The sequence below is a fragment of the Chionomys nivalis genome, chromosome 5 (genome assembly GCF_950005125.1).
Source record: "Chionomys nivalis chromosome 5, mChiNiv1.1, whole genome shotgun sequence".
In the NCBI taxonomy this organism is placed as follows: domain Eukaryota; kingdom Metazoa; phylum Chordata; class Mammalia; order Rodentia; family Cricetidae; genus Chionomys; species Chionomys nivalis.
In genome coordinates this window covers 19,876,254-19,899,400 of record NC_080090.1, presented here as the reverse complement: position 1 = coordinate 19,899,400, position 23,147 = coordinate 19,876,254, and the positions used below count along the sequence as shown (strand labels likewise).

At 38.7% G+C, this 23,147-nt stretch overlaps 1 protein-coding gene across 1 annotated transcript in view; it reads left to right on the top strand.

Moving 5' to 3' along the window:
• Positions 1 to 23,147, top strand: part of Fmn2 (formin 2) — a 310,252-nt gene that overhangs the window by 184,284 nt on the left and 102,821 nt on the right. Inside the window, exons 12-14 of the mRNA XM_057769091.1 lie at positions 141 to 200; positions 711 to 831; positions 16,902 to 16,994. Of these exons, the coding sequence (XP_057625074.1) occupies positions 141 to 200; positions 711 to 831; positions 16,902 to 16,994 (274 nt within the window). The remainder of the gene's footprint in view (positions 1 to 140; positions 201 to 710; positions 832 to 16,901; positions 16,995 to 23,147) is intronic.

The window sequence follows — 23,147 nt, the reverse complement described above, 5'->3', positions numbered from 1 at the left end:
CAAGGCCGTGTAGAATATAAAACCACTCAGAATATTCCCAAGTTTATATGGGTACTCCATGTAATTTACTTCACTCTGTAAACTTAATAATACTTGATAATTGTTAAGGATGTGTTACTTACTTTGATCTTTCTGCCTAGGACAACAGCAGAAGCCTTTTGTCGTATATTGTCTCATATTATCTTCGAAATTTTGATGAGGTAAGACCGATTTTGCATACAGCTCTATTTTGATTTTCTTTTCCTTGCATGTGTGTGTATGCACGGTGCATGATATGAGTGTGATGTTGTGTTTGTGCAAACTTGCAGATGCAGAGGCTGGAGCAAGACTTGGGGCCCCTCCCTCTGCACTCTCCATCTTGTTTCCTGGATGCAGTCCCTCAGTAGCCAGGAAGCTTGTCATTTCAGCTAGGCTGATTTGCTGTCTAGTCCGAGGTTTCGGATCATCTTATTTCTGCCATCTCCCCCACCATGCTGAGGTTATAGGCTCACGTAGCCATGATTGGCTCTTTCTATGGGTGCCGTGGATTTGAACTCAGGTCCTAGAGGATGCAAAGTAAGCACTCTGGCTCATTGAGCCATCCCAGTGGCGCATGCCTCCTCTCTATAGGATGATTCCGTTGTGTTTTTCCAGTTGTCTTGTTGGGGTTGCTGCCATTCCTGTTGTCTCTTTTTCACACTGATTTGTTTTAAATTGTGTTTGCTAATTAGGATGCTGGCAAGGAACAGTGTGTCTTCCCTCTGGCAGAGCCCCAGGAGCTGTTCCAGGCCTCACAGATGAAATTTGAAGACTTCCAGAAAGATCTCAGAAAACTAAAGAAAGACTTGAAAGGTAACATATGACCCTGAACTTACATTTTTTAAAATATATAATCATAATGATAGATGATAAACTTTTAAGGATTTTTAAAATAAGTTAGGCAGAAACTTCACTTAGTGTTTTTTTATCTCTTTATGTACAACAAAAGAACAATATGCCCATATTTTTGTTTTTCGTCGCTTCAGAAAGTTGGGCATTGGAAATTCAGTTATCCAATCATATCTGCCATTTGACTCACAGTCCATTCCTGGGAACAAGTTCACATTTTGTAGCCAAGAACCTTTGGATAGCCGCCATATCATGGTTGGACACAAATCCTGTCGTTGCTGAAAGATTAATAGTTCCGGCCTGTTCTCCTTTGATATACTTGCCCAAAATTCTGTGACTCGTGAACACTTGTGAAAACAAAGCGTGTTCTGTGCACACAAGGTTAAACGACACATGTGTTTACTGTTGTATACTGAGCAACAAAGCCTAACATCATGTAGTTTTGATTAGTGATTATCTGAATTTCCTCAAATTTCTTTAATCAATAACATTTACATGCAAGAAAATAGTCTTCCAAAATTTACTTCTTCCTTCCTTTTTGTGCCATTTATTGTTGTTACAGTGTTGGGAATCTATTTCAGCCTCTTTTTGAGTTATATTGTTTAGACAAAGAGAAGATAAGGTGACATGGCATTTTCATTTGATATTGTGTTACTAAATGATATAAAGATTTAGTCACTTCTGCACAGAATTAAACCAAAAAAAGATTTACTTTTAAGAGACCCAGTCCCGCTCTTCAGTATCGAGAGGGAGGGGGAGTGGACTAGGGGGAGGAGAAGTGGAGTGGGGATAGGGGGAGGGGAGCGGGGAAGGGGGCAATATGTGGGAGGAGGGGGAGGGAAATGGGAAACAGAGAGCAGTTGGAAATTTTAAGTAAAAAAGAATAAAAAAAAAAAAAAAAAAAAAAAGAGACCCAGTCCCAAAATATAAAATGTTTTACCTGAGGTGGGCCTGATCTGTCACCAGATTTATGGCTGTTATGTCTGGACACCGATGAATTTAAATGGATTTCAATAAATATCGCATTTTTTTAAAGTTCTTATATATTCACACGGTACACATTGGTGTTAGTGAGATGCGGTCAGTTTCCCAAAACACAGTAACTGCTGTTAGAAGAGCTTCAGTTCCGTCCCTTATCTGTGTCCATTCTAATGATATGTGTAGGTACCTATTGATTAAGGATAAGAATGGTAGCGTTGCCTTATCTGAGTTTAACAATTATGTGAGAACTGTTTTGTTCTTGTGGGAAGTTATGGCAACATATATTTAAGTTGTTGGAAGGGAGATATGATGAGGGTTTCTGGGAAGAATTCCAAGTCGCGGATGGTGATGGTTGGATATGTTCAAGATATAGTGCATACACGTACAAACTTTCCAAAAAATATGTTTTTAAAAGATGGTTGAAAACTAATTAATTCTTAAAGCATTACAAAAGAATTCCTATTAATAGAGTTTGTGACAATTAAAAAATTATGTCTTTGTTTAGTTAGACTTTACATACACAGTGGTGTGATGCCAGGGGCGTTTCTGGAGAGATTGCGAAACCTTCATATATCCATCAGCACTCCATTCTCGAAAATAAGGATTTCATCATTTATAGATGATTAATAAGGGGAATGATGTTATTAGTAAATATGAAGTTACACAAACAAGCCCATAGTCACTTGCCTGTTAGCACTCAGATGCACATATATGCAAACATTCATATACACACATAAACATGTACATACATGTACACAGATGTACAGTTCCCACATATATATACCTTCACATACACAGAAATGTTCACACATGTACTTACACACATAACTGAAAACATGATACATGAACATACAGATCCTCTTTAGAACCCACTGGTATTAAATGTACATGAAGCCATGAAGGCTTGTGGTTTACAGAAAGGAAAGATGAATGTATTCCAAGACCGGTACCATTGGTCAGCAAGTATAACATTTTCCTAGCAACTTCCTTCTTTGTGGGCTGTATCAATTCAGTGTCATAGAATGGGAAGTGTATGAGCTTCCCAAGAACTCCTTAGTTCATGGCAGTCAGAAGCACAGAAGATGGAAGATGATTCTGTGGACAAGGTACACACTCCATAACCCACTTCCTTCAAAGACTTTCAACCTGTCAGTAGCCCATTCAGCCATGAGCTCATCAATACCTGAAAAGACTGTTGAGGACAATGCCCTCAAGACATTGGTGGCTGGAAACCAAGCCTCCCATACATGCATCTCTGGGTGGCCATGCCACATCCAAACCATAACAGAGGGGTTCATGAGCAAATAAATACAGAAACTGCAGCATTGAGTTTAATTGTGAGAGGAATTGGCAGTATTGTACAGTGGAGGGATGCGCACTAGTTCTTCGGGTTATTTTACCAAAGAGCACCCATTGTTTTTTTTTCCACAGAATGTGTGGTGGGCTCTTTGGCTAGGGGAGCACATCTAACACATTCTGAGAAACACAGGCTTGGTACTGTGTTAGGGGCACAAGCATGACGTGCCTCTGAGCTCACAAGGAAACAAGTTCATGAAACACTTTCACCGTTTGTTGTTGTTGCTGCTGTTGTTTGGACAAATCAGGTTAGTTCTAAGTGGTGTCAAGATCTGAGAATTAAAAAAATATCTTTTACTTTTCAAAATCTGATTGCTTTCATAGTGGAGATGATTTGGGCACAAGGAAGGAAATTTTATGAATCAAAATTTATTTTCAACTTTTGAGAAATAAAGTACCGTCAGCAATATAGTTTTATGTATCAACGATGCATGAAGTTGCTTCTTTCTATTAGGTGTGGTTTGGTTATGCATAGACGTATATTCATATAATTAAATTGAGGTCAAATTGGAGGTTATTTTATATGAAGTTATAGTACTTAAAAATAGTATCTACCTTGATCTGTGTAGTCCTTTAAAACTATTGTTTAATTTGCTTTACATTTAGATTTATTTATTTTTTATTATATGTGGGTGGATGTTTTGCCTGAATGTGTGTCTGTGTACCACATAAATGCCCAGTGCTCATGGAGAGCAGAAGAGGGTATCAGATCCTCTAGAGCTGGAGTTACATGGGGTGGTTAGTTACCATGTGGGTGCTGGAAATCAAGCCTGGGTCCTCTGGAAAATCGGCCCATGTACTTAACTGCTTATTCATTGCTCCAACCACTAAAATGATTAATTTTTCATAATCAAACTTAGGGAATGCTTTAAGAAGTTTCAAACAGTCTGTCTGCACATTTTTAGAGGCAGTTGTTTTAATCAGATATAGAAAAATGGTTAAGCATATAAATAAGCCATTATAATACTCTGTGGTAAACATTCAGTAGCATTTGCTATTCATGAGATAAAATTGAATTAATAGTATGATTATTTGTTAATGACAAATGTGCCGTCTCCACAAAGTTGCTCATTTACCATCTGGCCCTCTTGTTTCCACATACTGTCTTCATTTTTATTTCTGAGGAAACTGAGGGACAATGTGTTAGGGCTTCTACATCTTAGGGAAACACCCGAGCCTTATCTTAGAACTCCTGTGAAGACATCCATTGAGTTAGGTCTTTCTTCTTACCTGAAGATTCCCATGTCTGCCCCTCAGGATGAGAATCAGGCTTCCTAGCTCCGTGAAATGCCTTTTGTTCAGCAATCTTGATTTCTTCTGGATATCTGTAGCTCCTTTTTGATACAGTTGCTCCAAATGATGCCTTGTGACCCAGTGTCTTTGTCAGGTAATGCAATCTATGGTGAAACTATGTCAAAATCTCCATAAGTCTCTGTGCCAGCAACCTGGCTCACAGATAGATTCTGCTGGACATGAACAAACATTATTGATATCACAACAGAGCAACAAAGTCCCATGAGTGCCTTTCAAAAAGATAGCAGCTAACCAAATCTGGCATTTTCTTTCAAAGAACATTCTACTGACTAAGGAAGCTTACTGAACTGTGTTTGTTATATTACTAACACATAAGCCATTTATCAATCTTAAGAAAAATTCAAGGCATAAGAAAAATAAAAACAAGCCCACTTATTTGAGCTTGTAAGTTCAACAATATAAGCAACAATTAATTCTTTAGGGTGAAGAGGCAGAAGAGGGGAATAAGCAACAGAATTCACTGAGCCTAAGGAGTGGGTCATTAAGGCGTACACTGGCCTCTTTCAAAATATTGGTTATGTTCTATTTCTTCACTTGTAAATTGAATATATGGATATTCATTTAATTATTCCTAATATTTTATGTGCATGTTATATGTGTTCCTTTATGTGTATGACAGGGTTAATAATCTTATTTGAGAAGAAAGGAAACTGGGCAACCATCCAGGAATGTTTGATTTAAAGTTGAAACTGAGTAATATGGGCTCCACTAATTTAAACTGTGTGATCGTTCAGTCTTTTCTGTTCTTTATGAAGAAATTATATAACTTGCCAAATTCAAAAGTAAACATAGCTAAGGAACATAAGAAATTTAATTAAAAGAATAAACTATATTAAAGAAGAAGAATATAATACTTTTCTTGGAGGTAAGAGATTAATATGAAAGAGAAGCACTTTTTTGGTTAAACAGTTCAAACATATATTATTTAGAAGGAAATAGTAAAAATAAAATTAACTGCTAATGTCAGAAAGCTGTTGGCATTTTACAGAAACATAATCCATTATTTTGGTTATTGCTTTTACTATTTCGGAGTAAACTAAGGAAAACCAAAACCATACTACTTTAGTAGAAGTAATTTAATATAGAGAAGTTAACACATATTGAAAGGTCAAAACAGTACCAAAAATGACCAAATAATATAGGAAGCTGCCATCATCCATGGAACTTGGGAAATAGGAGACGTTGAAGTTAGTGTAGAACAGACACCTTTAGCAGGAATGCCCCATGGGGCTGGACCTAAGCCTCAGAGAGAGGATACTTCTGCTGCAAATGCTGTCCTAAGGGCTTGGGGGAACAGACCCGGGGGAGATGGGAATGGAAGCATCAGGACATTATCACCTCATGGCTGAGACTGAGATTCTGAGAGCTGAGTTTGATAATCTGGCTGACAGTCTCTGCCTGGCTATACTGTTACAAGGAGTGGGGCCCCTTTTGCTGTCCAGGTCACCCAGCTAGCTTACACCTGAAATAATCACACAGAAACTGTATTCATTTAAACACTGCCTGGCCTGTTATTTCTAACTTCTTATTGGCTAACTTATGTTTTGATTTAACCCATTTCTATTAAATCTGTGTATTGCCTCATGACTGTGGCTTACCAGCAAGATTCTAACCAGCGTCTGTCTCAGGCAGAAGCTCCATGGCATCTCTCTCTGACTTGCTTTCTTCCTCCCAGAATTCAGTTCTTTCTGTCTTCTCCATGCCTACCTATCTTCTGCCCTATCAAAATGCCAAGGCAGGTTCTTTATTCAACCAATTAAACAACACATAAACAGAAGGATCTCCTAAAGAACTACACAGACACTTCGGAGGGATGCGGTGATGCTGGATGGAAGGACTGGGAACACACTAGACACTGGGATCACCAATGTCTGACTGTGAAGATGAGCAGCCTAAGGGAGGCTAGCTCCTCCAGCACTCTCCATGCTCCTCCAGCCTACCTTTTCCTCTTTCATCATGAAAACTTATCAACAAAACTTGCAAAGAAAAAAGATATATTGCAGAATCTAACACCATTGTCCATGAGTCAGATATAGAAAGATAGTTTGGAAGTAGGCAAATAAACAAACACAAAACCAATATTTTTTATCTTTATAACTGCCATTCATTTAATTGCTTGTTTTTATTATTAGAACATGATCCTATCTGCCTTCAAGTTCATAGTAAGTGAAGGGATATATAACTTTTGGAGACAGATCAGTCACAATATGTGTGCGTGTGTGCATGTGTGTGTGTGTGTTTTGCCTGTCTGCCTGTCTGTCTGTCTGTGGGCATGTACCTACATATGATGTATGTTAGACCAGAGGAAAACTTGCAGAAATTGATTTTCTTCTTCCACCATGTCTATTTAGGGAATTGAACTTTGGTCACTGGGCTTGGTGCCTAGCACTTTACCCATCTTTAATACAGACAGACATTCTGTTATGTTGTCTTCCCACCTTGAAAGCCATCTAAACAGCCTCACCAATGGGGTTATCTTTCTCTAAAATACTGAGAAGGAACTAATCAAGGCATGAATTACGGGAGAGGCTGAAAAGTGTCCAGGACAACAAAAAGGTGTCTGCAGTTAGTCAGTCCTCATATCTGATTTGGTTCTGATGACAGATGGCATTTTGTCAACTTGATGGTCTTCGTACTTCTTTAGCCCTTCTCAGCCATTTGCCACTCAACTATGCTGAATGTATCCCCGGTGTCACATGGTGTACAACTTGGAACATTCAAAGATGGAGACCTGAGTTTGATCCCCAGAACCTATACGTGCCTAGAATCCCAGCACTGAGGCATCAGGTGATCTCTGAGACTTCTCACCCACCCAGCCTAGCCAAATGGATGAGTTCCAGGTCTCTAAACATAGGATGGATGGCTCCTGAGGAACACTTAAGGTTGCTCTATGGCTTGACACCTGTGCACACAGTATGTGAAAACCCACCTGTGTGCACATTATACACATATTTATAAATGCACACACACCAAGCAATCTTGTATATGTGTGTTATACATACTTTATGGCTTCTGTTCATTCCACAATTTATCAAGAACTTCTAAAATGCTTCTGCTTTTTTCCAAAAGTTGGAAGTTCACAGAAGTTAGTGTCACATGTAATCAGTGCAAGAAAAGTAGGATTTCAGCAGACATTAAGGCAGTGCCAAAAGCAAAGGATACCTCCTGTACATTACCGTGTGCTGAGAAACTCTTGGGCAAAACAGTTGCTGTTTCCATGCTGCAGATGAGGAAAATCGGGTTTGCAAGACTTAGGAATGTGTCCAAGTATCCTCGTGAGTATAAATAAAGGGTAGTTAAAATCCAGAACCTATCTCCCTAGATACTGTGGCAAGCTGTTTCATCATTGGCTGATGTAAAATGCCTCTGATTTATTTGTCTTGAGTTTACAGACCAGTAGAAGAATCCTAGAGACACCAGCTACAAATCCAGAAATGGCATTCAATCATTTCTCATATAGTTTTCTTTGTACCAGACATGAATACATTAGAAATCAATATCAGTGCACTAGTAAAATGCTTTAAACTCATAAAAAAGCTTCCAGTTCATTAAAGTTCCTATTAATTTTTGAGATGTTTAATAGACTTTGAACTTACCCAAAATAAAAGCTGTAAATGCCCTACCAAGTCCTTGACTTCATTCCATTTCTTTCTGTATCTTCTGTTCCCTTCAAATGAGGAAGCGGGTGGGTACCATTTTCAGCATTTCAAAAGCATGTGAATTTCAGATACCTGGACTTTTTTTCCTTCTTCTTGTATCCTTCTACTCAATGTATGTTTCCCCCCATTCTTTTCTGTGTTTCTTTCTATAACTCTGCTTTCAATTTGTCTTCTGACTTGAGAAATTCAAACTTGTGGACAAGAGTTTCAAACCCCAACATTTTGCTTTAAATGGATCTTTTGTTAACTCTCTGTTCATTGTCTGAACTGGAAAGCACCTTTCTCTGGAGGTAGTCTCTCTTGCATTTTGATGTGTAAAATCATAGACAAAATATTTCTGTATATAAAAGTTTTACTTCTGGGAGAAAATATGCTTTAGTATGAAGTATTTGCTTTACTAATTTTGTACCACAATGGAAACCACTAGTAAGACAGCATTCCTAAAGCATAGTCATTGTGGTATCTAATTGAGTGGCTGGACATCATTGGACTTCCCTTTGTGGGGCACTTTGCCAGACTCCTTGACATGGATGAATGTCTGCTGTGGGAGGGAATTTTTCCAGTTTCATCACTGATGTGCAGCATGGCTGGGTGATAGTAAGAACTGAAAGGGAATAGTACTACTCCAAAGAAGTTCAGTGAACTGCTGAGGTATTTAGGATAACCATAAATAAAACAGTTTGAACTATAAATCAGCACTTAAGGAAGTAAATGAAGCTAGGCACCTGGTCAGTAGTCTTAAGATCCAGAATAGCCTGTCATAATGGCACATGCCTTTAGCACTGAGAATGCACAGATAAACAGATCTCTGTGAATTTGAGGCCAGCCTGGTCAATAGCACTGAGTTTTAGCAGGACTACATAGTGAGACCCTGTCTCAATAAATAAATCTAAGCAACAGTATAAGTCATATAAGGCATTTGTACCCTTGATGAACATTCATGGCCAGTCCTAAAATCATGCAACCTCCTGAGAAAGTGTCACAGGCTTCGATTTTCTTTGAATAAATTTCTACAGTATATTAGGATACATTTGAGTGTTTAAAGATTTATGGAAATATCTATAGACTCCAGGTGAGGGAATACCGCATGATATTCATAAAATTTAATCTGATGCCATTGTTAAAAATCCTAAGTATCTTGGTGCTTGGGTACCCAAGGCTTTGAACATGCCAGGGAAGTACTGTGCATTGAGCTACATCCTGTCTTTGATCAATCTTTCAAATTGTTGCAAATATTAATGGTTATGATGGTATCATCATACTAGTAATAAAAGGTCATATTTGAATATTCTTAAAAACCTTGGTAAGCGATAATAAAGAGATTTGTTTGGAGTAATAGTGCTTTTATTCTAGTGTAAAGTTCCCTGTCTATCATCTTAGGTAATGAAAGAATAACTTTCTGTAACTGTTTTGGAGAATTACCATTTTCTCTCATTCAGAAGAGTGAAACTTAACAAATAATTTTTCTGCATTCTGTGGTAATTATTACTCTTCAGTCTTTTTATCACCCTGAAACTTCAATCAAACCACTAACTAGAGATAAACATACAAGCCTGGCGTGGTTGTTCGTATCTGTAATTCCCATACTGGGCAAAGATAGGAGGATTACCACAGATTTGAAGTCAGCCTGAACTACATAACATGTTCCAGGTCAGCCAGGGCTACACGCAAAAATAAGATAAAATAAGCAAACAAAAAACCCAAACATTCAGGATTTTGGCTCTGTAAGACCCTTTCCCCACGCTTTCTGGAATATTGACTAGCCTGACCTTGTACAGATGTTGTACAGCCCGGCACAGCTAATGAAAGTTCCCGAGTATAGCTACATGTCATGTCCAGTAGATGATGGTTGACAACAGTCCCATCTAACTTTTGGTTCTTGCAGACTTTCTACCCCCACTTCAGACATGCTGTTCTCTAAGCCTCGAGAGGTCATGGAGAAAGGAACCTAGGAGGAGTTGGAGAGAGGTAGTGAAGGATCGACTTGATCAAAATAAAATGGATTAATGTGTGAAATGAAAGTAACTTAAAGATTTCAAAAAATCACACACTTATGTAGTTATAGAATGCTAAGACACGTACACCATGATTCTGCAGGCTCCAGTCAGTGCCATTCACTGTTCTCACCCACCTTCTCTCTCTCTCTCTGTCTGTCTCTCCATGTGTGTGTGCGCGCGCGCATGCACACACACACACACACACACACACACACACTCACAGTGTAGGTTGTCCATTGTCCCTATATAGATGCCATTATTGCTCATAATCTGAAGCATGGACTTTAGTGTTTATGAGATTTGGAGACTAGCACTCACTTTCCCTATTGTATGTTTGTTCCCACATGAATAATCTTTTTTTTTTCTTGCTGATTTTTTTATTAATTAATTAATTTAATTATTAAAGATTTCTGCCTCTTCCCCGCCACCACCTCCCATTCCCTCCCCCTCCCCCAATCAAGTCTTCCTCCCTCCTCAGCCCAAAGAGCAAGCAGGTTTCTCTGCCCTGTGGGAGGTCCAAGGACCACCCACCTCCATCCAGGTCTATTAAGGTGAGCATCCAAACTACCTGGGCTCCCACAAAGCCATTACATGCAATAGGATCAAGAACCCATTGCCATTGTTCTTCAGTTCTCAGTAGTCCTCATTGTCCATTACCACATGAATAATCTTGTGTAGCAGTGTCAACTGTATGGCACAATAACTAGCTCATGCTTATATTCCTCTTAGTGGACACTGCACTGTGTGCTTAACAGGATTTTCTCTATTTCCAAAGCTCTGTACATGAGGCACCATTACTTTCTCCATTCTATAAGATACTGAGTCACAGAGGGCATATACTAGTCAATTTTAGACCATAGCAAGTGAAAGAGCTGGTGTGCAGACCCCCTGTCCCGGGCCAGGTAAGTTAGATTCTTTTCTGGCTGCTGCTGTCTCTCTGGCAGTAAGAGATAACAACCATGATAATTAAACTTGCACAGCCCTTCTGTGTTCTGGGCCAGCTCTGAGTACTTTACTTGCATTTACTTATTTAATCCTCTATAGAGCTGAAGAATACCTTGCCCTTCATTACATGGATCCACACACTCAAGTACCCAGTGTGCATCCTTTGTCTTATTGGTAGGAGTAAATACTTGGCAGGAAGTGCGTTGATTGAATGTCTTTATCGGCTCACAGTATGTCTACAGTCAGTCAGGAGGCAGAAAACAAATAAGAAGTCAAGCCAGGCTATAAAACCTCAATTCTTCCCCAAGGCAATGTGCCTTACCCTCTCTGAGGATAAAGGGTAGGGTGGGGGGGGGGAGGTGGAGGGAGTGACAGGAGGGGAGAGTATGTAAAATAAAAAAAGAGACTTTGTTTTCTTTTTTTAAATAATAATAAAAATAAACACTTCAATTCTTACCTCTACTTCCTCCAGAAAAGGTCTACCTCCTTCCCTGAAGCTTCATAATTTCCCAAAACAGCAACCATCATCTAAGGACAATGCTCAAACACATGAACCCAGGGGTCACATTTCACATTTAAACATATATATATGCACACACACACATATATATACACACATATATATGTGTATAAAACCTGTCAAAAAATCACAAAAACAAATGATAAATGACATTTTGCCTTTCTACATTCTTCAAATTCAAATTTTCCTTCTTCCCTCTGAGAGCCACTTGGCTTGTATGTCTGTCCCCATGATGACTCCAAGCTTTAGACTTCACTGGCATCCTTTCCTGTCTATTTTATTCCTACACACATAATAGTCGCTGTGAGGATTTTTATGTCTTTAACCTTGGAGATCATTTTCAAAATGACTTAGATGTAGCTCTCACAGGTATGTTCCAAAGAGCCTACCCAGTACATTCTAAAATCTGTTTCTTCAGGAACAATCACTTATATACTTACATGCTAACTCTGATAATTTAACCCTTAAATATTTATTAAATGTATGCCTTCCTGTCTCTGTTTATGATATATAATATATTAATACATATTATTATAATTATATAATATACAAAATATATTTATATATAATTTATAATTAATATAAATAAAATATATTAATTTTTGTTCTTGTTCTTAGAAAAAGGAAGTAGTGTGCATCTCACTGCTTATAGGTCTCTGGAGGTGGAATTTGCTTTTCTCTCTCTCTCGCTTTCTCTCTCTCTCTCTTACCCATAATGTTATACAGATGAACCTCTTCTGTGGGAAAGGGGGACAATTTTCTCCTGGAAGGTTAGGGTTTCTAGGACTTTTCTTCTAATCGACATGTTTGTTCTCTTTTATGTTCATTGTAGATATTAATGTACCTTTCTCAAAGTTCACACAAAAACTGAGTATATTAGGGCTGGAATATGCCAACTCCCTAAAACAGCAACCACACTTCTCCTGATCTAGGCCTGCTTCCGAGAGAGCCACGAGATGTTGGCGGCTAATGTGGCAGTGGTAAGGCTGCGTGTCCCTGCCTCCCGGCGTGCTGCCCTGTACGTGAAATTGTTGTGTTGCAGTCTATTTTATAATGGAATAGCTGAGGTTTTTTATTTCTCCTTCCCTCTGGCTGTATTTTCCTTTGTTGGGAAACCTAATGCATACTTCCCAATATCAATCCTTTAACATCACACAAAATCTCTTTGGCTCAGCAAAGTCTTTAAATTAAACAAAAGTTAACACGATTGGAATGATTCAGTTATGCCAACGGCCTACTGACTAATGTTTTTTAATATTTGGATTTGACTGTAATTAAGTTTTCCAAGAACTCTATCTTTGTTCTGATTTTAATAATGTTTCTAAATGACCCTTCATGTTTATATTGCAGTGTTTTGTGTTCTTAAAAAGAATTGAAGTCACATACCAATTTTCAAAATGATAAGTACTAGCCAGAATGGTATGTTGTAAAATATGGTACACTACAGCTAAGAATAGAATGGGAGACAATGTTTTAAAGAAATATTCTGATGCCTTATGTGTTTACTGCCTTAAAATTATTCTTTTCTGTGTTGAGTGTTAGAATATGTATGAGGACTGTACATGAACAGAGGTTTTTTTTTTTTTGATTTATTTATTTCTTATGTATACAACATTCTGCCTCCATGTATGCCTGCATGCCAGAAGAGGGCGCCAGATCTCATTACAGATGGTTGTGAGCCACCATGTGGTTGCTGGACTCAGAACCTCTGGAAGAGCAGCCAGTGCTCTTAACCACTGAGCCATCTCTCCAGCCCCGAACAGAGGTTTTTAAACTCTAAGCCACACCATGGTAGGTTGTACCAGCAGTTCCTTCCATCTTGACACAATATCAAAAAATATTAGAATACATTTTATCTCACAAGGTTGAGCATTGAGAGCTAGAATCTGGGCTTTAATGTCCTTTGTGGTATTATGCCATCTTCCACTGGAGTATGTCCAAATTAAAGAAATCTGTAATCACAGTGTAGCTGATAACATTTTCTTTTATGTGAGTTTCTAGTTCTTCTGTACCTCAAGCACTGTGTACCCAAGTGAGTAGGACACTCGTGGCCCAAGGGAATAGAAATTATGTTCAGAGACGATGATGCATAGCTTCATTAATGTGAGGCATGGTTAGAGTTACCTGCCATCCTTTTCAGGCTTCCTGACAGGGATCTCAGCTTAGCTCTTCAGGTTCAACTCTTAGGACTCAGATAGCTTAAGGCTGTGGTTCACAATCTGAGGGGTGTGACTCCTTTGGGATATCCTGTATATTAGATATTTACATCATGATTTATAACAGTCACAGAATTAATTATGAAGTAGCAACAAAATAATTTTATGGTTGGGTGTCACCACAATATGAGGAATTATATTAAAGGGTTGCATATTAAGAAGGTTGAGAACCACTGACTTAATTTTCATATCTGGTATTTAAACTAAACTTGAATATTCATTTATTTCATCTAAGTCCTTCCGTTTATCCCGTGTCATGAATATGTTCTATAGAGAAGGGACATGTGAAGTAGGGGGAAAGATTGGCCTGCTTGCTTCAGAGTGACAATGGATCCCCCAAACTGGATATGTTTGGGTAGGAACAAGTACCAACAACTGATCATAAGAGCCAAGAATATGTTAGGGGAATATGGTATATGCAGACTGAATAACTATGACATTTTACAGATTAGCAAGAAGTCAACTTTGATCAGAAGATAGATATTAATGATCTACACATGTGGATTAATTATGATTAATAATCCACACATGTGCATTCAAGCAATATAGCACAGTAAGTAAATAGAGAATGGTAGATAAAAGTAGAAAATACACCTGCCCTTGAAGACTAGAATTCCATTACCCATTAAAGACTGCCACATTGCAGTTTTTTTTAATTGCACAATTTTTTTCTGAACACCTGCAATATTTAAAAGCAACATCCAGGCATATTCCACCAAGGTTTGATTATATAGAGAGATCTGTTGTAAACCCCATGGCTATCACAGTTTCGCACTGGCAAAGGTGTGAGTGGACCACACTAGGAACTCCAAGACTCTGGCCAAACATTATTCATGTGTTTTCCAGATCTCAAATTGTGCTTCATTCTCATTGTGTACAGGGAATTAATTCTATTCTGACTTAAGGTAAAAACTACATTAAACAGAGAAAAACATAAATTTGTTTACCTTATACTAAGAATATAGTTCATAAGAGTATGGTGAGATTACTTGAAAAATTACATGAAAAAAATTTACAAAAATCTAAAGATAAAGTATTACAATATTTTTTCTTGTATGTGCACAGTCTATGTGTGTGTGTGAGAGATAAGTGTGTGTATATTTGCATATATGAATGGTGGTACACACATGTCTTGGTATACTTGTAGAGGTCAGAGAATACCGTGGGCTTTGGCTAGAAGCAGGTCCTTCTTGTCATTAGCTGTCATGACCTGTAAAGCAGGTCAGCTGGCATTTGAGCTTTGTGGGTTTACTGCTCTGTTTCCCACCTCAATATAGGAATGCCATGGTCATTGCAATCGCCCTATGCTTTGTGAGGATTTTGACTCAGGTCATCCTGCTTGCATGGATGCTTTACATGCTGAGCCATCTCCCTAGTCCCCAATTTTTATTTTCTTATTTGTTAAATGTTCTATTCTGTCAAACCTGCTGAGTGGAAACATTCGAAGACTTTGCCACAGTCAGCCCATGATCTGGTCAAGACTATGATGGGGATACCCCCTGAAACAGTTTACCTGAGCTAATGGGAACTCACTAACTCTAGCCAAACAGGGAAAGAGTCAGCATAGGACCAAACTAGACCCTCAGAATGGGGGTGACAGTTGTATGACCGGGGAGGACTATGGAGCTACTGGAGTGGCACCAGGATTTATCCCTATTGCTTGTATTGGCTTTTTGGAAACCCATTCTCTTTGGATGGATACCTTGCTCAGCCTAGATATAGTAAGGAAGGCCTTGGATCTTCCCCAAAGCAATATGCTTTATCATCTCTGAGGAGTGGATGAGGGTGAGGTGGGGGTAAGACAGAAGGAATGGGAGGAGGAGAGGGAGTGGGAACAGGGGTTAGTTCGTATGTAAAATGAAAAAAAGATAATTTGTTTTCTTCTTTTAAAAAAATAAAATAAATCAGATTTAAAAAAACAAACAAAAATGTTTGTATCTTTGTGGGTTGTCATCAATGATACAATCCAAGGCAGATGGCTGCAGTCTCTCTTCATTATCTGACCCATTCATTCCCTTCACCAAGTAGGTTCTGAGTAGTCCTGACAGTGAAGCACCCACACATAGCACACATACACACAGACACACACTCACACTGCTAAGTGACTTCACTGAAGGGAAACGTGGTTTTATAGGAACAACCCCAGTTTAAGAGAGTACTGGCCCATTTTCCAGAGGCCAGCATTGATCTGGACAGTATTTATATTCAAGGGTATAGTTTTCAACTTCAGATCCCTTACTGAGTTAGAGCCCTCCTTCCCACAGTGACAAGCATGGCTTCAGAGAATTGCGTAGAAATGATTCTCAATTCCAGCTGCATCTGTCCTGAGGGATTTATGATGCCGTAGAATGGAAAGGGAGGACAAACATCAGTGTCTGCTCAGACTCACTTATGAGTCTGCTCTTTCTTCTGGGTGCCATATTTAAACCCAAACTGTCTCGGCTGGCCTTGTCGTATCCTCTCTCTTCTTGCCTTCCTTTAAAGATTTGATTAAATTATCGGCACAAAGTACTTGATGCTGGCAAGTAAGTGCATTGTAATACTGGCTGCCCTGCTAAGGTCACCTCCTCTTTGTGTTATGTTTCAGAAATTTTGACTGTAATTAGAGATAAACTTGCAGTAGAAGTCTGTTGATACCTATGATAGTAGAAATGCTTAGCTACTGCTGTCCTGGGCTCCACTGCAACAGCTCACAGCTCTTAGAAGATTTTGGCCCCAGAACTGCTAGGATATAGACTCTTGGATCCTTACCATTTTGCACATGAAGGAACTGAGGTCCTAAGGTCTAAAACACTTGTTCAGCAGATCATTTGAGAAGTGGTAGTTCTGGGTACATACATTCTTGGCAATGTCGTGTTGGTGGCTCATTGAAGGGGTGTATGATATATATCCATGAAGATAGTTCCAGTGTGAATGCACAACACACGTCAGTGAAAGTGGTAGAAGGGTTTTCCGACACTTATGTTTTCGGGAAAAAAAATTATAAATGTAGTGTTCTCTCTGACAACGTGGTGCTCTACAAATGCTCTTGCTTTCTTCCTTTCAGCCTGTGAGGTGGAAGCGGGGAAAGTGTACCAGGTCTCCTCGGAAGAGCACATGCAGCCATTCAAGGAGAATATGGAGCAGTTCATCAGTCAAGGTAAACCACAGTGATGTGTCTGCCCGCCTTAGGCGATGTGTAGGCATCTGGTTCAATGAGTGTTTAAACACGACAATCTTGGCATTGTTGAGAAAGCAACAACTCCCCAAATATCCAAACAAACAAGACTTGGGTTAATCATCTCGCAGGCATAAGAGGCTAGTATTTGCTAACTATGCTAGTCTTCGTTGTTACTGGAGGGTGTTCTCCAGTAACAAAACACTCTTGGTTTAAATAGTCTGTTTTATGAAGACATTGTAACTTTGTGCTTTTATGTTAAAGATTAGATATTTTGTGAAGTGTTTTTCTTTCTTCGTAATTGTTCTCTGCTGATGTTTTCAGTGATGCAGAATGAACTGAGGCCCTTGCAGACATGTTAGACAAATGCTCTACCACTGAGCGACATCACCAACATTTAACTCTGCATATGACCTCAGTTCAATCTGGAATTTATTTTCTTTGTCAAAACATTGTACCCAAAGAACAAAGTCCATTGGTGTCTTTTAAATCTTCAGGACACCATCTGCTATTTTTGTGGGGTGAATTAATACCTCTAGATAATTGATAAGTTTTTTTTTTTTCAGAGAGCTTTTTAACTATAAATATTATCTCAATAATACTTCCTACATTCTGGAGACGTAAGCAGGATGGAAAAATTCAAAAGATACTAAATAAGCTTGTTTCTTTTTTTTTTAATTTGGTCTCACTCTTTGAAGTCATTGAAACTTACAATTATATCAAAGCATTTACTATTCAAAACATTTCAGGCCTGGAATGCAACATCTCTTCTGAAGATCAGATTTATATCATGCCATGGTCTGGGAAGGATTTTGCTCCTTAAGGAATTCTCCTAGAGGCAAACGTGGCATGAGAAAGAGGCCAAATAACACTCGGAAGCCTGGGTCTGTTCTCTCTGTACTCGACTATGGCTTTCATAGTTTGGTCAATGGTGATGACTTCTAAGGGATGAGTCATGACACCTTTTAATCGACATAAGCACAGACTCCGTTAGATGGAAAAATACTATCTTTAACATAACCAGGGAGAATGAGAAAACTGTTGAGAATCTTGAATCAAAGTGATTATCATTCTCATAGTCAACTCTATATGAACGTAGGCAGAAATCTTCATTCCTAGTGTGTTCCTCTACCAAAAATCATAGCCTTGTGATTAGATATCAGAGAACCCTGGTATCTCATTCCCTTAGTGATGAAAAGGCTGAGTCCTGGTTTTTCCACCTGGTAGAATTTCAAGATCAAGAATGTGTCACTTAAAAAGATGATGCCTGACTGTAGAAGATTATATAGATAAAAGTGTCTAGCAGTCCTTTGTGGCTTAGTAAGAAGTAGGAAGTTCTTGGATTATTTTATTTGTTTTTTGTATTTCAAGACAGGGTTTCTCAGTGTGGCCCTAACTATCCTGGAACTCACTCTGTAGACTAGGTTGGCCTCAAACTTGGAGATCCACCATTCTCTGCCTCCCAAGTGTTGAGATTAAAAGCATGCACCACCACCACTGCTCAAGAAGTAAGACTTTTTAATCCTAGAACTTATCTAAAACAAAGGCACACCTTTTGACAGGTTTCATATGTAAAATGTTGGCAAGAGCACACATTGTACATGATTTCTTACACATAGTATAAATTTGTTATAAATTAGGCCTGATTTATTGTATATAATGTTATCACATTATAGATGATTTATTATATAATATTGTTAATTTCTATTTAATAGGCAGAAATTGAAATTGTGTTTTTATGACTGAACTTTCCTTAGTCATTAAAAAACATGAATTAAAAAAAAAACAAGCTACTGAAAATTTAGTAATTGGGTTTCTAAAACACAAAAGAACACCATAAATATTTTTCTTTGGTAATCATCTATGATTCAAGGCATAGACAAAGCCTACAGGATTTGTTTAGTAATTTATATATGGAGAAGTCAAGATTTCCTAGTCAGACTAAGTGAATATCTCTTTACACTTTAATGACAATTCAAGAAGATCTTTTAACTTGTTTCTTATGAGTTGAAGTTATTAGAAGTCATACACTTCTAGGTTAAATAAAAGCCTTTTTATAATGATAATAAAATATTTAGACTTTGGCAGGCATTACCTTCTGTCATTAGGTTAAACAGATTAAGCCTTCTTTATTTTTCTTTGTGGTATTTTATATTGTCTTTTTTACTTATCTCTGACCCTGTTCAAATGTTATAGGATTATTCATTCATTATAAAAATGAATGAATCAGGGGATATTGTTTAGTGGTTGAGCACATGGTAAATATGTTTGAACATCTGAGTCCAATCCCTACCACAAAAATTCAATGTGTTCGGCACATTCAGCTATTTATTGTGGTAGTGAATATGAAAGGTGTGTGTCTAAGTGGGTCCTACATTACATGTTGTCATAAAGGCAAATGATGGGATAGACAACAATGAAGATGCCTTGGGAAAATGCACTTTGATCAAATGTGTGAAAAGTCTAAAAAAGTGAATGGTCGTCTTTATTCATTCAGTCTCTTGAGCCTGTATTTAGTGACTCATAGCAAGAATGATGGATGCCAAAGTATTTCTCTTAAGATAATATTTTATAAGGCAGAATTTGGAGGCTCTTGATATTTTCTAGGTACTAATGGCAAATTTTAAAATAAAACTTATCACTAACTATAGAGAATGCTACGTTGATAGCATCTGTCAAATCTTGGCTTGTAATTGGGTTTTTAACAATAATAGCACAGCTTTGTCATTCCAGCCTATGCCCAGGTGAGCCACAGGAGAATGTTCATATTTTATATATTCAGAGTCTATTAAATGTGCCTAACTCTTTATTGTAAAAATCTCTTGAACAGTTCAAAAGACAGACCGTGTCTAATGCTGGCCAAACGTTTTATTGCATTAGCTCCAGAGTCTAAGAGAAACATTTCTTATCCTTATAATCCAGCTATTGTGTGGTCTGTGGATCACATTCTAACAGTCTTTGTGGATTTCATCTCATCCCAGAACCCACTTATTCATCCAAATTTTTCCTCCCTGCCTTCCTACTTCTACTCAAGCCAAGATTTCATGGTCTCCATTTCAACATCTCTTTTCTTGGAAATGTCTCTCACGTCTACTTTGTAATGGGCAGCTGGAGAGGACTGGTGTCTGCTGCTTTGAGGCGTTCATAGTTTGTGAAGGTGCTAGCTCCTCTGGGATCATTGAATGGAGATTCCCTCTGATCATGTTCTGACCTCTGCCCAACTTTGTATTTGATACAACACTTCCTGTCTACCACTGCATTGCTTGTTCCTTCCTCAAACCTATAAGTGCCACTGAGAGCAGCTTTGCTTGGCTTCTCCCTATACCCCTAGAGAATGGGCCCAGCTAGTTACCTGTCTTGCTCACCAGCCCAGAGTTCAACAATCTTCCTCAAGACCATTTTGTTTTGCTATTATTTTATTATTTAAGGAATGATGGTAGATGGAAGAATTGAAGACAATGAAGGGGAAGTGCGAAATGGGAGGAGCAGGACTCAGGAGCAAATCAAGAGTCATATCATGTGGAAGGGAGCAATGGATAAATGGCTGAGAAAGCTTCAAGGATTCAACTTTCTGAGTCCACATATCTCTAAATGAGAAACTTAGACTATATGCTGATATCCCTTTAGCAACATGGAAAAACATAACTGGAGGCAGATCGGTCTTTGAAGAAAGAGGCTCCCTATACTATGTCTGGTGTAGGAGGTCCCCTTCTTACAACATATGTCATAGTACATGGTTAGAGAAATGGGGAACCGTGTACTGATGAAGTGATGGTGTTGGAGACAGAATAGACTTCCCTGGTTCTCATAAGAGAGAAACACATGGACATAGATGGTAGATATATCACAAGAGGTCTTCCAGTTTTTTCTATTTGTTAGATTTGAAATATTGGTATTTTATCTAGTGTCTGATTTCAAAAGTCTACACTCAGAAATGATCCAAAAATCTGACTTTCTTCAGCAACGGTATCATGCATTGGAATGTTTGGGCTTGCACATCCTTGGGGATGGGTCGTCCATGGGGATATGAGCACCACGTGCATGTAAGTAAACAAGTGTGCATGCTCAATGAGCAGATGGGTATGGGTTGGCCTCAGCATAAAGTTCTGCAGTTGAAAATCATGCATCAAGAGCAAGGAGATCCTTGAGTAGTTGTGCTCATCTAAGAGAAGAGCAAAACAGATCCGTGAGTGGTATTCTAAGAGAATGGTATTCTTAGAGGAAGGGCAGCTCCCATAGCTGTTAGTCTTCAGATAGGATAGAAAAATAACAGTCTCTTGTAATTAATGCCTAGTTGGGAAGAATACGAAGATGTGAATGACTCCTTGTCCATGTGCAATTGAATGGCATCTAGACTGTAAATATGAAGTTCTACCAAGGTTACTGGATGGATTCTATTTTGTGGATTCATAGGAGCAGAAATCAAATTTGCAAGCTTTCACATTTAAAACAAGTGAGAAAGTAACAATTTGAAATAGTATTGTGGGGCAGACAATGATACACGTTGTTTGACTCAACTTTTTAAATGAAGTTAGGATAATTTAGGTTATCTAAATTTTATGTCATCTATAATGACTTTCCTTTGGGCACACATGACTGGGAAAATTAATTCTTAATATCTATATATCTGAACAAGATTATTTGTTAGTTTTTTTTTTTTCCGTTTGTACTCACTTAATTGTTTTTTGTTTATAGCTAAAGACATTTGCCACCAAGGGAAATGATGGAACATGCATTCAATTATTCTCTCTACATTTGTTAAGTCTTCAAGATATATTCCATTCATTTTCTTTTTTTTTATTTATTTATTTTTTATTCTTTTTTAATTAAAATTTCCACCTGCTCCCCGTTTCCCATTTCCCTCCCCTCCTCCCAAATATTGCCCCCTCCCCCCACTCCCCTCCCCCTATCCCCACTCCTCTTCTCCTCCCCCCACACCATTCCCCCTCCCTCTCGATACTGAAGAGCAGTCCAAATTCTCTGCCCTGCGGGAAGACGAAGGTCTTCTATCTACGTCCAGGAAGGTGAGCTTCTAAACAGGCTAAGCTCCCACAAAGCCAGTTCATGTATTAGGATTGAAACCTAGTGCCATTGTCCTTGGCTTCTCATCAGTCTTCATTGACCGCCATGCTCAGAGAGTCCGGAATAAACCCATGCTTATTCAGTCCCAGACCAGCTGGCCTTGGTGGGCTCCTAATAAATCAGTTCCACTGTCACAGTGGGTGGGTGCATCCCTCGTGGTCCTGATTTTTTGCTCTTGTTCTCCCTCCTTCTACTCCTCATTTGGACCTTAAGAGCTCAGACCGTTGCTCCAAATTGAGAATCTGTCTCTACCTCGATCCATCGCCAGATGAAGGTTCTAAGGTGATATGCAAGATATTCATCAGTATAGGATAGGGTCATTTCAGGTTCCCTCTCCTTAGTTGCCCAAGGTACCAGCTGGGGACATATTCCTGGACACCTGCGAACCCCTCTAGAGTCAAGTCTCTTGCCAACCCTAAGATGGCTCCCTTAGATAGGATATATACTTCGCTGCTCCCGTATCCATCCTTCCTATATCCCAACCATCCCAATCCCCCGAGCTCCTCCCATCCTCCCCTTCTCATATTTCTCATCCCATTTCCCCTTTGCCCCATGCCACCTCACCCGCAAGTTCCCAGTTTTTGCCCTGCAATCTTGTCTACTTCCCCCTCTCCATGCGGATGACTATAGGATTTTCTTTGGGTTCACTTTCTTATTTAACTTCTATAGGATCACGCATTATATGCTTAATGTCTTTTATTTATGGCTAGAAACCGATTATGAGTGAGTACATCCCATGTTCCTCTTTTTGGGTCTGGGATACCTCACTCAGGATAGTGTTTTCTATTTCCATCCATTTGCACGCAAAATTCGAGAAGTCATTGTTTTTTACTGCTGAGTAGTACTCTAATATGTATATATTCCACACTTTCTTCATCCATTCCTCCATTGAAGGGCATCTAGGTTGTTTCCAGGTTTTGGCTATTACAAACAATGCTGCTAAGAACATAGTTGAACAGATACTTTTGTCATTTGATGTGGCATCTCTTGGGTATATTCCCAATAGTGGTATTACTGGATCTTGGGGTAGGTTGATCCCAAATTTCCTGAGAA